Source organism: Elephantulus edwardii, unplaced genomic scaffold (genome assembly GCF_000299155.1).
Source record: "Elephantulus edwardii isolate Elephantulus edwardi_28Jun2011 unplaced genomic scaffold, EleEdw1.0 scaffold00220, whole genome shotgun sequence".
Taxonomy (NCBI): Eukaryota; Metazoa; Chordata; class Mammalia; order Macroscelidea; family Macroscelididae; genus Elephantulus; species Elephantulus edwardii.
The window spans coordinates 4,870,038-4,887,033 of NW_006399970.1; the positions used below are offsets into that span (position 1 = coordinate 4,870,038).

At 36.9% G+C, this 16,996-nt stretch overlaps 1 protein-coding gene across 3 annotated transcripts in view; it reads right to left on the bottom strand.

Annotated features, from left to right (window-relative positions):
* The window catches only part of FIP1L1 (factor interacting with PAPOLA and CPSF1), a 102,041-nt gene that overhangs the window by 58,552 nt on the left and 26,493 nt on the right, over window positions 1-16,996 (bottom strand). For 2 of the 3 annotated variants that reach the window (XM_006898093.1, XM_006898092.1), the window contains 2 exons: window positions 11,222-11,331; window positions 3,681-3,788 (listed from right to left, as the gene is read on the bottom strand). In XM_006898093.1, the coding sequence (XP_006898155.1) occupies window positions 3,681-3,788; window positions 11,222-11,331 (218 nt within the window). The remainder of the gene's footprint in view (window positions 1-3,680; window positions 3,789-11,221; window positions 11,332-16,996) is intronic. The other variant, XM_006898094.1, reaches the window with a different exon arrangement.

Below are 16,996 nucleotides of genomic sequence, written 5' to 3' on the forward strand. Positions count from 1 at the left end.
TCTGTCATGACAGGAGTCTAGAGCAATGGCTATATGGTGGAGTGGACCTGGGGGAGGGTTTGTAAAACAATGAAATAATTTTTCTTTTACTTTTCCAAGAGGGTAGTGTTCTGGGGAGGGGAAGTTTGGGAGGGGAGAAATGTGCAACAATGAATGAATGGAAATCCAAAGCCTCTGTAAATTTTTACTGAAATGAATAATGAATTTAAATGCAAAAAAAAAAAAAAAATTAAGATCTTCACAGACCAAATCACATAGAAAATCTCAGAAGGCACAGACTACTATACATTCGGTGAATTAAATGCCACAAGAGGACAGAAACATCTTACTACATTATATCATCCAGCCCTAATACTAAGTTACAAGAACTACTATTAATTGAACATATAACTCTTAGATACAAAATTTGTTTAATAGCAATTTTAAGTTTAGTATTAATCTTTGAGAAAGTGCAACCAGAGTGCTCCATAGAGGCAAGGATGATGAAATGTCATCTCAAGTATTCAGAGCATCTGGCCAGTCTGTGGAAAAGAACATCATGCTGGGAAAGCTGAAAGGTCAATGAATCTAGATGAACAGATACAATGACTCAAGCGTATCAAGACATAGTGTGATAGTGCAGGTTATGATAGGGCAAGGTTTAGGCCTGCATACATTGTCACCAGGAGTCAGAGTTAACTCGGTGGCAACTAACTACATTATAATAAAGAGTTTTGGCAGCTTCGTCCATACAGAGTTGCACTGCTAACTGAAAGGCTATGTACATGTCTCTGCTGGTTCAAATCCACCAAAGGCTCTGAGTAGGGGAAAAGGGGAGGCAATCTCTTCCCTCACAATTGACAGCCCAAGAAAACCAAGACAAGGGTCAGCTATGAATCAGTTATGACTTGATGGCAATGAATGAGTAAGTGTTTACAAGGAAAAGACTGTTCTTTTTAGTTTGAGTGATTCAGCATTGAAAATCAGCTTGTATTAATTCCTTTCTTAAGAATAAGAGTTTAATAAAATACATTAGGCATACTGAAAATACTTTAAAAGTCTTATTAATTTTCCGCCAGCAAGGTTGTGTTATTTGCCTATCACAGGTTTCTGATGAGTCTTCTCCCAGTACTGATGCTACATTGTTCTTCATATAGTCATGCTTCTCAAATTACTTGCTCAGCACACAGATCAAATAGGTATGGAGAAAGGATACAACATTGATGTGCACCCTTCCTGATTTTAAAAGATGCAATGTTCCTTTGTTCTGTCTGGACAATTGCTTCTTGGTCTATGTGCACAAGGTTTTACATGAGCATAATTAAGTATCTAAGATTACCATAACTGCATTACCTATAAATTGTTATGATCCACACAAATAATAAAACACAAGTAAACAACGTTCTGGTAGACTCCGATTTCAGGTAAGATACATTTGCAATGATACCCTTCATTCCACAACTACTTTAAATCCAGCTTGAATTTCTGACAGTTTCCTGTAGCCATTTCATAAATACCTTGGCACAGCCTATTAAGCACATTCAGGAGTTTCCAGAAACACCTCAAATAGTATTCCATGGCCTTTTGTTTCCCACCAAGACCTTCCGTGCAGTTTAGACTTCTTCCTTCAGTACTACTGATTCTTGATCACATGCCATTTTCTGAAATGGTTCAGTGTTGACCAATCCTTGAAGGGAAAACTATCTAGGACTCTTTTTCTTTTAATCTACCTCTACTAAAGACAGATTGCCCCACATGTAATAGCTATGTATTAGTTGGTTTTACAATGATGAATAAAAAGCATTAAAATTCTCCAACTGGACAAGGTAGGCAAGGGGTCTATGGCATTATTTTTTATTAAAATAACTTACTAGAAAATAAAGACAGGAACTGAATGTTCTTAGGGTTTTCAAGTCATATATGATCTACAGCAACCCCATACTCTGCCCTATCCTGGGCCTGCTCATACTTGACTCCACTGTTACAGTGATATTGTACACTGTTGTACTGATAGTGTTCCTTGCTTTCGTAGATCCCCCACTTTTCCAAGTATGATGTCTTTTGCCAAGTACTGGCCCCTCAAACATGCCCAAAGTATGTGAATCAAAATTTCACTCTCATTGCCTCTAAGGAGCACCCTAGTTACATTTTCTCCAAGACATATTTGTTCTTCGGGCAGTCCATGTACTCTTCTCCAACACTGCAACTCAAAAGCATCAATTCTATCTTCCTTACTCATTGTCTAACTTTAAGATGCATTAACAAGTAAATAAATTGATCACGGATTGGATCAGGTACAGACCTGAATAAGCATGTAACTAATAGAGAAAAGAAGTACTTGCATAGAAGAATTTTTTTTCACCCATTTGATCAACTGATGTTGATCAAAACATACCACCCCAGTCATTTAGTTCTTTAAAAATGCACTATGTGTGTATATATGCACCAGTTCCTTTATGCACAATAGAAGAATAGGAGTGGGAAGTGAGACAATAAAAAGAGAAACTACACTGTAGTAATCAGTACATAGTGAAACCAAACTAACTGAGAATGTATTCTTGGTCTACAGGAACAGAATCTGAACTAAAATAGCAGACTCCCTTTATTCAGAAGATACCTCCTCTCTGCTGCTGCAACCCAACAACTTTATCATCCTCCATTTTCAACTGTGCAAGTGTGACCTGCTTCACTGAATGCTGCTTGTCAAGTTGGAAATCTGATTTGCCTCACTGACAAAAACGGTCATTCACAACAGGCTTTTATAAATTTACTAAGTGGTGTATGTCTCTTAGTCTTACACTGGATCACAGAATCACTGTGCCTGCCACCTTCACATTAATGTGATCATATGTTCTCAGTCTTGATTCCTTCCCTGGGTCTTTACTTGGTCATGGTGTCAGAGTCTCTTCAGCAGCTGCTCACAAAAGAGGTGATAGGTCAACACCAAAGAAGCACATAGGCAGCACTAGGAGAGGCAGAAGGAGGGGGCAGTGGACCAATTATTTCTGGTACCTACCCTGGTTGTATACCCTTTTCATCATCTTTTGATGCTTCCTGTATCATTGAACATTTTGTTCATAGAATTCTTTGCTATTCCAACTCGACCTTTCAACTGTATCGCTGAAGCCTTAACTTTAAAGATGTTGAAACTGAGGCATAATAGACTTTAGGAAACTTGTCTAAATACATACTGACAATTACTGAGAAAATCAAGTAAAAAAATCTAACATTTTTTACAAAAAAAAAGAATTAATTATTTTTTATATGTACCAATGCATTACTAGCAGTAGGACTAATGGCCATTTTATTATGAAAAATCTTGTAGTTTAGACGTTTTGGAATCAATCATACAGGAATCACCTAGTTCTGGTCAAATTATTTAAATATAAATTCAAAGGATTATTTATGCACTATTTACTATGATCTCTCAAATCATCATCGAGTTGGAACTAAGTCTTAAATGACCCTCCCTCCAGCAGGTTTGAGAAACTGTCAATAGTACAGGAGGAGATGTTCCAGATTCCCCAACTGTCTCCAATGGAGCTGTTGGTAGATTTGAATCACCAGAGAGGTGCCACTCGCTACCTACTAGGCCAACCAATACACAGAAATTGTATCATACACACACACACACACACACGGGGAGGGGTGGAGAAATACAAAGAAAACAGCATCAATCTAATATGGAAAAACAGCCTTACCTTAAATCAGGTGATTCAGCCCTCCCATAACGATCCTGCCACTTCCCAACGCTCGAATTGGCTTTTCTGGAGGCAGAACTTGTCTGAGACTGAGAAGACGTGCTGTTTCTGGTGAAATAAATTTTCTATGTTGTTTTCTTACATATTGTTATCTGAAGCCCCGGCCCCCCCGAGTCCTTGGTTCTATTTCTTTCTGAAACTGACTTTTTTCTAAATTTCTTTAGTGTGTTCCTATAATTTCTGTAAGTCATGGAAAATATTTGATTTTATGCTTAAACTTCTGATACTTAAATTTTATGAAAATTCTACTTCAAAATTACTTTCAAAGCAAAATTCTAAAATGTCACTCACTGACATACTCTATAAAAATTTCAGTTATTCATATTTCTGCAAATGCTTTGATCTAATTCACTAAGAAAGATACATCATTCATTATTCCTACCAAAAAAGCCTCCACAACTAAAAATCTTTTAACCTAATAATGAGAAAACAGGAGGTAAATTCAGATTTAGGTCTATCAAAACTCAGTGTCAAAAAATACAAACAGGCTGAGGTGTTCTAGATTAGAGACTAATGAACTACAGGGTATAACTGGACAATAAATAAGGATTACAGAAGAACTGATGCCACTGAGCTGAGGTGCTAGAGAGAGTACTGAACATTCCATGGACTGTCAAAAGAAAAAAAAATATGTCTTGGAGAAAGTGCAGCCAGAGTGCTCTCTGGAGGCAATGATCATGAAGTTTTTTTCCTTATAAGGCATGTTACTATGAGGGGTTATTCCTTAGAGAAAGACATGATGCTGGGAAAGGTGGAAGGTCAGCAAAGAAGACGACGCCCCTTAACCAGGTGGGCTGACACAGTGACTGCCGCAATGGGCTCCAGTGTGTCAAGAACTGTAAAGATGACACAGGCTAGGACAACATACAGATCTGTTGTTCATATAGTCAGTATGGGTCATAACTGATTCAAATAACAACATTGAACTATAAGGAATCATGAGTAGTACACAGTTCACATGTTCTGCTCTTAAATGAATAATGAAGTAGACCCAGAAGCATATCAGAAAAGGCCTGGAAATCTACTTACAAAATAAGCAGCGACTGACAACATATGGCTTAGCTAGCACTACTGACCATTCCCACCAGGGACATAAGACATGGATCTAGATAGAAAAACATGTAGAGTAAAAATTCAAATACCTAAAAAATAAGCCAGACACACTAGACTGGTAAAGTCTGAAGCAAATGCTGAGATTATCACCCTGGAATACCTTTCAAATTTGAAACTCAAACCACTCCCTGATGTCACTTACTAGCAAAATACAGAGGGCTCATAAAATATGAAGGGATCCATGGTGGCTTAATGGTGAAGAGTTGCATTAACAACCCAAAGGCACACAGTTCCAATACATAAGGTGTTGAGAAAGATAGGGAGTCTCTTCCTGTGTGATTTACTGCCTCTGAAAACCCACTGGAGGGTCAGTCATAATTTGGTTCCAATTTGATAGTACACGATAATAACATGAATGCTATGCTCCCCTAAATGAGAAAATGCCAACAACTGTCCTGGACTGAAGATGAGAAGTCATTGGGCAACAAGGATGCTAGATTACTATAAACAAACAGAGCTGAAATGAGAATTACACAGATAGGAATTATTAGTGAAAATCTAATGTGCCATGCAAATTTTTCCCAATTCACAATAAAATTATAAAGACCTTATGGAAGAGTTCAAATCTTAAAATATGTAAGGTCATCATATGTTGGAATCATCTCAACAACAACCAATCAAAAAGCTAGAAAACTTCAATGCAATGAAATGACCTGGATTAGATAAACAATGATTAATTCCATAGGACATTAGTGGAGTAACTGGCAATAAAAGTACAAATTCATGATTAGATTTTCTGAATTTGGTAATTATACTACAAAGGTGGATTACGTATGATATGTATAATCAGTATTTCAATTATTGAAAACTCACTTTTAAAAATAAGGCAAAATATTAATAAATCATGCATCAAAGCAAACTGGATTATGTACTTTTCTTACAATTCATTTCACGATGACTGAGAAGTACTGTTTGAATCTACTAGAAAATAAACCTCCCTTAACACACCTGTATGCAGAACAGATTATCCCAGAGGCTGGGCTCTGCGAGGAGAAATGTGGGGTCAAGATTGGTGGAAGATCTATCAGCAATCTGCGTTATGCAGATGACACAACCCTGCTTGCTGAAACTGAGGAGGACCTGAAAGGCTTGCTGCAGAGGGTCAAGGATTGCAGCCTTCAGTATGGATTGAGGCTCAATGTCAAGAAGACAAAGATTCCCACCACTGGACCAACTGGCAGCATCAGGATGGATGGATCAGGAAGAGATTGAGATTGTTAACAACTTTAGTCTGCTTGGCTCCACGGTCAGCACTCTTGGCACCAGTAGCCAGGAAATAAAAAGAAACGTATTGCGATGGGCAAGTCTGCTGTTAGGGACCTCTCCAGGGTACTGAAGAGCAATGGTGTCACTCTGGAGACTAAGGTGCATCTGATACTGGCTATGGTCTTTGCAATCACTTGTTATGCATCAGATAGTTGGACGATAACTAGGAAGGATAGCAGAAGAATTGATGCCTTTGAGCTGTGGTGCTGGAGAAGAGTACTGAAGACTACCAGGAAAACAAACAGGTTTGCCCTAGAAAGGATGAGACCAGCTGTTCCTTGGAAGTAAGTATTCTGAAGCTTCATCTGTCATACTTGGGCATGTTCCAAAGAGTGATCCAATCCTTGGGGAGGGACAACATGTTTGGGAGGGTGGAGGAATAGAACAAGAGAGGAAGAACCAGGGAGATCTGGTGGCAAGAAGCTGCACTGCAATCCCAGAGGTATGTGGTTTGAATACACCAGATGCTCTGCTTGAGAATGAGGGGCAATCTCCTTCTGTACCAGTCAGATCCAACTTGACAGTACACACACACACACACACACAAACTAATAAATAAATAATTTTTTTTAAAAAAAGCGGACTAGAACCTTGATGAGACAGAATGAGTCAATGACAAGAGTAACGGAGATAGGTGTGTTAGAGACAATAAAGTCGGCACACGATAGAGCAGGGTTCAGAGCTGCTGTACATAGGGTTGTAATAGACTCACAAGTGACTCAACAACACATAATAACAAGGCACCCACCTGTACTGGTAGCTTCCCAATTACTATGGACGAACTTGCCTGGTTCCTAATAATCTAGCATCCCACCTCCTCTGGCTTCATTAAAAACACTGCTCTAACAACTAAGACTTCTCAACCCTTCTATCATTTATTTCTTTAATACTTGTTCAGTATACACACATACAATCTTTCTTTTTTTTTTTTTTTACTAATCATTTCTTTTTAAAACAAAACAAAAACACAACCAACCTTCTACTGGTTGCACATATCATTCTTTCATTCCAGCTATTGCCTATTTTTGATCTTTACTGAGAAGCAAATAAAACTACTAGCTTTGAATTCCTCTTCTCCCAATCCCTTTTTGAACCTATACCAACAATCTATTATGTTTATCATTACCACTGAAAATGAACCTATTTACAATTATTAAATCATGTTATTTCTAAACCAAGAATCAATTCTTCTTTCTTCCCCCGTCCTTTTTATCTAATTTCTTATTTTTGTTATTTTTTTATTGTTAACAGTCAGTTCTTGATTTTCACTTTACTTGCCTAGTCATGATATACTGAAAACTGATACTCTTCCTTTTATGAAAACACATGCTTTTCAAAACACATACTGAATTTTCTCCCTCTTTATTAGTCTCCATCACTAGTTCATCCTTCCTTTTCTGACCTGAAATGGAGCAACTTTCATTTCTGTCCTCTGACCACTTTTTGAGATTTAAACTAGTCTCACAACTTCTGATATTACTGAAACACTGATTACATTCAAATCATACCTCCAGACAATGCCTTTACCATCTCTTCCAGATCTGTTATCCATTCAATTGCTTACTCAAATTTTCTGCTTGGTCTTTTGTTCTAAACTGAAATCTTGGTCATCTCATCTAAAAAGCCTCCTCCTGTAGTCTCTATTATTTCAGTAAATGACAAAACTACCTTCTGATTCAGTTCCAAAAAAAGGGACCAAAACAATTGGGCTCATCCTTGATTCTCTTTTTCTATAATCCATATTCAGGATATCCTATTGGCTTTACATATGAAATTACCCAGAACATGACTATTTCTCACCATCTCTACTATCACCTCAGTCCAAGTCACCCTTACACCTCTTGCCCAGTAATTGCTACACTTTCTTCAATGCACCCATACTTCCTCCTTAAGTCTATTCTAATCCATTTAAATCTGTTCATTTGAAAATTTATAAACTTAGATTTCCCTTCTTTAAAATCTCATGACAAAATTGATTTTGTCTTGATTTGCATAAAACTGTTAAGAAAACAAAAAGTCAAGTATTAGTTTTGTGGGTACAATGCATGTTTAAGGGACCTCTAGTGTTCTTGTAGTAAGAAGCTGCACTGCAATCCTGAAGGCAAGTGGTTCAAATCTATCAGTTGCCGCACAGAAAAAAGATGGGTAATCTCCCAATGCCTCTGAAAACCTGTTGGAGAGTCAGCTATGGGTCAGTTGTGACTTAATGGCACAAAACAACATGTGTGTTTTATGTATACTTACTTCTATGTATGTTATATTCATTAAAGTATTATAGTAAATGACAAGTTCTTTATAACAGCAGAAAGAACTCCATAATCTGACCTGAGGAGGGAAAGAAGAAGAAAAGGAAGGCACAATATGCTGTGTTGTCAGATACCATCAGTAGGATCTGGCAAGAAAATCCCCTATGTACAACAGAACAAAACCTACACTACCCTCACAATCTCTGCCATGCTTTAAGTCCACTGGTACAGTTACTTTGTCAATTAAGTAAGGGTCCTTCCTCATGACCTTCAATGACCTTCCACTTTCCAAACAAAACATTAACAACTAAAGACCAAATTTTAGTTTCATTATTATAATACCAAACATCTATATTTATGTTTTAATCAGTGTTCTATGATCACTTATATAAATCATAATCATATCCATTTAATATGCAAAACTATCCTGTGAGTAAAACTGTTATTGTTTTGTACTATTGAGTTGGAAGTGACCCATAGCTGACCTTCTGGCAGGTCTCCAGAGGCAGTTAATTGCACAGGAAATGGTCTATCCTTATTCAGCAGAGCAACTGTGCCTTTGGATTGCAGCACAGATTCTTGCCACTAGGCCCCAGAGCTAGTAAGAGTACTGAATTTTATTAATTAGGAAATGGCAGCACAGTGAGATTAACCAATCTGCCAAGAACAAACAGTTAATAAGCACCAGATCTGGAATTTGAACCTGAGTCCAAGTTTTTTCATATTGTAATGTCTTATACTATGGCTACCATAAACTCAAAAAATGAAAGGAGATCTTTGAAAATGTTGGAACCAAAAGTATATTACCTACTAAAATAAAAGACTAATATTCTACTATTTTAACTCCTTTAGCCAAATATTTCCTGATATTTAAATTATCGCATTTGGAAATGTCTATAACTAATAATTTTTAAAATATACAGTAGAAGTAACAGACGGCTTTAAGATATTTATTTTCCCTTAAAAATCTGTTATCATAGAACTAAATTAAATGTTTTCATAAAGGCCTATTCATGCATTGTTGTTTTTGTTGTTAGGTGCTGTCGAGTCATAGATACTCATAGCTACCCTATGAACGAAAGGCCTGAGCACTGTACATAGAGTTTCCAGAGGCAAGCCATTTCGGAAGTGGATGCCACTCCTGCATCCAGGCTTGTTTTAATCGGGAAGCTCCAGCAAACACTGTCCACCACGGGTAACCATTAGTATATTAATACATTTATAGTATATTGGTCTAATCTATTTTATCTGGCAGATATACAACTGTAGAATGTTGCTGTTGATTGCCGTTGAGTTGAGCGCATCTCATAGCAACCCTATGAACAAAAGGCCTGAAGCCTTTCTGTAACTATCAACATTTATCAAAGCTCACAGAGTTTCCAGAGGCATGTTGTTTAGGAAGTGGATGCCACTCCTGCTTCCAAACCTGTTTTAAACTGCAAGCTCCACCAAACACTGTCCACTATGGATAACTGTTATGGCATCTGACACCCCAATGGCACAAAGTTCAACACCACAGCAAACCCAGGATACCTCAGCACAGCATACTAACAAAAGAGTGCTGTACCACTTAAAAGAATGTTCCTCCAAAATATAGTAACAACCAACTTTAAATACAAAGGCCCTCCCCAAGGTCTTCTTGACTCTAAACAGAGGCTTAAATTAAAAAAACAACCAATATAGAAAATTGTTGTGTTATGCGCTGTTGAGTCACCTGTGATGTATAGCAACCTTATGTACATAAGCTCTGAAACCTTCACTGTCCTGAGCCAGTCTCACTAATTCTGACACACCAATCCCGGTCTTCCTCTCCTGCACTCTCCCTCCACCCTTCCAAGCATGATGTCCTTCTCCAAGGACCAGTCTCTCTTAGTCACATGCTCAGATAGCAGAAATAAAAAACTGCATAAAACAAATTTAATACAAAAGGTAAATGATTTCTTGACTTGTAGGTCCAGAGAAATAACTGAAATAAGTCACCTCTAACTTAAGATTAAACTGATAACATCAAACTTCCTTCATCTTCACTTTGCCACTTGCAGAGAAATGAGGTAATAGGATGACCATTTGTCATTTTTTAAGTTAAAAGGACAATTGCCAGAATATTTGCTTTTTATAACTGGTATTCCTTGGAAAACAAGGCTAAGTACGACCACATCAAATCAATGAAAAGAGTTTTAATATAAAGGTTTCAGACTAAATTTTCTAAAACCTCCTTTACCAAATCAAAGAAGTCACCTTTAGGTAAACAGATTTACACTTGGAAAGTTCAATAAACCTCTATGTAAGGAAATTAAACTCGAAAACCAACAAGATCAATATTGATGTCTCCAAGTCTCCTGAATTTAAGAGTGTTGTCTTTTTACTTTTTTCATCGATGAACATTTTCTAAGGCCCCACTCCACATCATAGTGGCTAAACTACCCCGTAACACTCCCCTTGTTCCAGACTACTGTCATAAATATCATGCCTAACCATATATTCCTTTTTGGACAGCAGTTCTCCTCTTCTGTTCTAATGCAGTATTCATTATCTGCTGTTATAAAATAGGATAGAGCGGGTGGGAGGGGAAACGGGGAAAGAGTAGATGGATAATGAATACTGCATTACTGTCTCTTTAGACTTACATGCACTATAGATCGTCCTAACTTCTTGCTTATCTAGACTTTTCTTTTAAAACAAGCATAACACCCAGAAATGGCTTTTATAAACAATTAAGTTTAAAAAAAAACCCCACAAATAAATATTCCAGGGTTTTGGCATAATATTCAGACAATTTACACATTACATAGCACTAATACAATGTGAAGATACTAGTATTTTACAATACATCTGATTTATAACTATATTACTAACCTGCTAGGTGGGAGTCCAGTCTTGAAGAGAGAAGGAGGAGAAGCAAATTCAGCTTTTGTAGACGGAAGTGTGGTTTCCTTCTCTGAATTTCCAGTTCTTCCCTGCTGTACCTTAAACAAAAGGGTCATTAGTTTAATAGAACAAGTATAATGCACTTAAAATAAATCTACTGTTAAATCAAATGTTCATATAACATTTGATGTGAAGATTAAGAATGAAGAATGTTTTGTTGCTGACTATAAAATTAACCAATTTTCAAATAACATTAAATGAAGAACATCAAAAACTGAAGGATGCTATCTCACCAGAGAATAAGTCCAAAATGGTGAGACTTCAGAATTCAAGAAAGGGTATGAAGATTCTCTAATTCTAATGTGATTATCCTTATCTAACCAAAACAGTGACTATTTTAGCCATTCAGACCATCTTCTATTCAGACAAATATAATATGAATGTGAATAATCTATTCCTGCACTTCCATACAATTTCTCCCCAATGCTTTCTCATCACCTTCAATAGTGCCAGTTCAACAAACCTAGAAGCTTAAAATCAGACACTTCACCTCTTTTAATATATCTCTCTCCCTTTTTATATTAACTTTCAAACCAAATTAGTATTTATATTCCCCAAGATTTGCCCATCCCATCTATTCTGCTCCTACCACATTTCTTACTTATTCAGTTATATTTTCTTACACTAGTAAAATCTCTTCCCTATGCTTTTTTGCTCTTCTATCCATCCACCTATCTTAAAATAATAGTTAAGAATTTACTAAATTCAAACAAAGGTCAAATTCATTTGGCTAATTTGTAGTTAAATTTCTAGCATTACAGGTTAGAACTGACTAAATGGCAATGGTTTTGTTTTTATTAAGCTACACTTGACACATAACATCACATTTTAGAATGCTTAAATGAGACTGCATTTATTCTTTCCCAACTCAGCACCACTCTCTGTGAAGCAAAAACCAAGAGCTTCTCAAACACCGTTATCTTGACATGCATGACCCTGACACCTACCTCTCAGCCAATTGTTAATTAAAACAAAAACCTCTTATACAATTGAAACATTACAGTGTTATTTTTTATTAATTGTGTTGAAATCAATCCCCAGTTGATATAGTCACACTATGGAGATATCACTTTGAGATTGTATGTGATACTGAGTTCTACTAATCAAAAGCAAAAAGCCAAAATGTATAAAATGCACCGATCTTATCAATAAGCACAGAAAGACAAATGGATCTGATCACTGTGTAACAAGTAAATTTGAGAGGATCTAGCAACAGGGAAGATAATGTATTCACCAAACATGTAAAATAGATTATGTAACAGAGGCTGAGGTTACAATCAGAAACAACAGAATCTCACACATAGGGAAAAAGACACCCAGAAACAATTAAAGCAGTATCAATAAACACTATAAAAAAGTATCTACACACTTGAACCCAGTGCTGCAGTCACGGTGTCACTTCATCTCACTGTCTTCCTCCTTTTCCTGACTATCCACCTTTCCAAGCATGATTCTCTCTTCAAGAATTGCCTCTCTAATCAACATGACCAAATTATGTGAGATGAAGCTTCATCATCCTTGCATCTAAAGAGCACTCTGCCAGTATTCTCTCCTAGACAAATCTGTTCACATGGCAAGGAGTCCATGGGACCTTCCCCCTGTCCTGGCATGCTGTTCCTTTTCCACAAAATATTCCCTTCTAGCTATATGCCCAAAGTATGTGTAAGATGAAGCAACCCTTGCCTCTAAAAAACACTCTGGTTGTGCCTTCTCCAAGACATATCTGTACTTTTGGCAGTCCATGGGATATTCAATACTTTTCTCCAACACCATATCTCAAAGTCATCAATTATTCTTCTATCATTCTCATTCACTGCCCAGCTCTCAGATGGAAAAAAAAACCAGGGCCTGAATCAGGCATATCTTAAGTCTTCAAACTGACATCAGTGCTCCTCAGTAATTTGGAGAGGTCCATTACAAAGAACTTATGCACTGCAATACAAACTCCTGAATATGGTTACCAACGAAGTTGATTATGAACTTAAGTAAGATGAAATTGCTGACAATTTCAAACTATTCTCCATCTAACATGGCGTTGCTTATCAGTCCAGTTTGGAACTTCCCACTAAGATGATTGTCTGGAGATATCATATGTACCCTGTTATATTTCTTTATGCTGACATCTTAAGATCCCTGAAGTCATGACTACACCAAGTTCAATTCTGTATCTCATGCTCCTAGCAAACAGTGTGTAGCATACATAAAAGAGCTCAAAAGAAAACTTTTTTAAATCTGACTCGTGAAGTGTCCCACTAATGGTTTTTTTAAAAGTCCTTCATAGAACAACAGTTTATTACTATACTCATTTACTAATATGGTTAAATTCTAAAAGTCAAGTTATTATGTGGAAAAACAGTATTATCCAAAAATAGGATGACTGCATTATTATTCAACAGGAAAATTACATCCAAGCATAACTGCCAAACCACTGAGAATCACAGACCAAAGAGACAAGGCTTTAATGGGTATAGTGTCTACATTACTCCAGACTAGCAACTCACCCTTCATTACTGTCAGACCTATGCCATGCATGTGCAAAACAGTTGAATGCTTGCTATTGCTATAACTATGAAACAGGAGATAAGACAGTGAGAAAGTATTTACTGTTGTTAGGCTCCATCATGTCAACTACAACAGTGACCCTAGGAACAAGCAGCCCTACTGTACACTACCCTCACAATATGCTCAAAATTCAACCTGCTGACAATCTTCTCTCTGATCCTCCTTCTCCACATGAGTAGCAGGTATTGTCATTTTTGCTATGGCTAATAAATATCTATTTTTCTTACTTAGCTGAACTTCAAGACAATAGGGTCTATGTCTATTAGGCCCATCCACAATTTTCTGGCATAGAAAATGATAAATCAAAATTTGGGACAAAGAAGAATAGAAAAAAGGAAACGAAATAATGAGGAAGAGGCAAAGAACAGGAACCTAGAAAGGCGAGAAAAAACATCAAGAAGACAAAACATGTTTCATGTTGAGGTTTCTTTAAAGTGCTGCAATGTGTATTAATGTGAATATAATTTTTTTTTGCCCACTGGTATGTTGACTGACAACTTTGATTGTATTTGTCTTAGTTATTGTAAATAATGCTGCAATGAACATGGCTGTGCATTTATCTGTTCATGCTTCAGCTCTTATTTCTTTGGCAGATAGATCTAGGAATGAATCCAGTGGTATATCTATTCCCTACTTTCTAAGGAAGCACCAAATTTCATTAATATATAATTGGATGCACCTAGTTAGTTGACATTATGCTAAATTAACTAAGTCAAAAAAGGACACATAATTTTATAAGATCAGTGTTATGCAAAACTAAAAATCATTAAAGAAGGAGAAGACAGAGGACAGAAGGATTAATGGGAATGGGAATCAAAACTACAAGAAGGAAGTATGATTATATTGTGAGTATTGAAGTTAAAGTTATATAGCACAATGTGTATGAATGATTACAAGAAAAAGTCATTTGCCTTGTAATCCTTCCCTCAAATCACAGTAAAAATATTTTAAAAACACACCAAACTCAGAAGGGCAATCTTCAAACACATGGTAACTGCTTGTTTCTCTTAATTTAGATTTATTTTCTCCTTAATTTCCTCAATTCTTAGACAATCTTGAAAACCCTGATAATTATAGCATCTCTTCTTATTAGCTTGGATTATTTTCTTCCACTTAACAGTCACCTTCCAATGCTACACTGATTACATATAGTCAAACTGTATCTATTCAGAGCATACTGAGAATATTATTTCACATGAGCTATTTTGAGAAATGTCTGTAAAAAATATTTTGAAATTAAAAGCAAGACCTACCAAACCTTACACATTCAAACATATCTACAGTCTGTGACTCCAAGAACTGAATATGTACTTAAATTGTTTCATTTTTCTCAAATTTCCTTGAGTTGCTCAAACAATATCTAAGAAATAGGAACTTAATAAATTGTAGTACAATTACAAATAACAAACTGGGATGGGGGTATATGTATATACACACATACAAACATCTATATAAACATATGCACCCTAACACACATATACAGAGTTCAGGTGGCTTTTAGTGGTAAGGAACTACACTACCAAGGCAAAGGTATGCAATAAAAATACACTATATATTTCATGGGAAAAGGTGCACAATCTCTTCCCATGTGATTTACTGCCTCTGAAAACTCACTGGAGGGGCAGCTACAGGTTGGTTCCAGCTCAAAGGTACACAACAAAACAAAACAACACACACACACACACACACACCCCGCCCCCATGGAAACATTGACTACATATTGAGGTAAAAAAAGGAATAGTATGAAACTATATAAATAATCAAAATTTTACTTACACCTACAAGAAGAAAATATCTGGTGAAGTAGTAAAATTTAGAACTTTGAAAATAAATTTTTGATTAGGTCAAATAAAGCTAATTCCAAGTTAGCAATGGGGAAGCAGAAACAGAACCGTAGAGATTTCAACTCAGTTCACTGCTTTTGAGACTGTAAACTGCTCACCCATCTCTTTCCAATAGAACAGCTGGTGGAAACTGCCAGAGATATGGCCCTTGCACTAGCAGCACAATTCCTTCCAGATTACACCACCAGAATATCCCCATTGTATATTTAGAAACTGGCAATTCCATACTGTAGAAGTTCTGAATTACCCAAGAATATATTGGTATCAGATGGATCCTGGCTGGAATCAAATAATACCAGAAGAACGTGCTTTATTGATTATGTAAGACATTTGATTGTGGAAATCATAGCAAATTATGGCTAATGCTGAGAAGAACAGGAATCCCCAAACACTTAATTGTGGCTCATGTGAAATCTACTGGCTGTTGTACGAACAGAGCAAGAGAACACTTGTTGTTACATGCCATCAAATTGCCTGTGACTCTTAACAATAGCTCTGAACCCTGCTCTATCCTGCCAACCTTATGGTCTCTGACACATCCACTCCCACTACCCCAGTAACTGAGTCAATCCATCTCATCCAGGGTCTTCCTTTCTTGTTCTGTCCTTCCAACCTTCCAAGCATGAGGTCCCTGTCCAAGAATTGGTTCCTCCTTTCAACATGCCCAAAGTATATGAGATGAAGCTTCAGAATCCTTGCCTCCAAGGAGTAACCTGGTTTCACCCTCTCTAAGACAAAACTGTTTGTTCTCCTAGCAGTCCACAATGTATTCAAAGGCATCAATTCTCTTTCTATCATCCCTCGTCACTGTCCAGCTTTCTGATGCATAGCAGGTAAATGATAAGACCATGGCCTGGATGAAGCGCACCTCAATTTCCAAAATGACATAGTTTTTCTTCAGTACTTTGGATACTCTGGAGAGGTCCCTGATAGCAGACTTTCCCAATGCAATTTGTCTACTGATTTCCTGGTTGCTGCTACCAAGAGTGCTGATTGTGGAGTCAAGCAAACTAAAGTTGTTAAGAATCTTAATCTCTTCACCGTCTATCAGATGCTGACTGGAGGTTTAAAATGAGGAAAGATATTTGTATGCTGAGCAGCTCATCAGAAGCTGGACTCTATGTAGAATGGGGTATCAGGACTGGAGGAAGATTCATCATAACTTTTGTTATGCAGATGACACAAATATCCTTGCTGAAAGTAAGGTGGACTTGAAGCACTTACTATAGAAGATCAAAGATCACAGCCTTTAACAAAAATTCTCACCACTGAACCAATTTGCAACATCATGATAGAT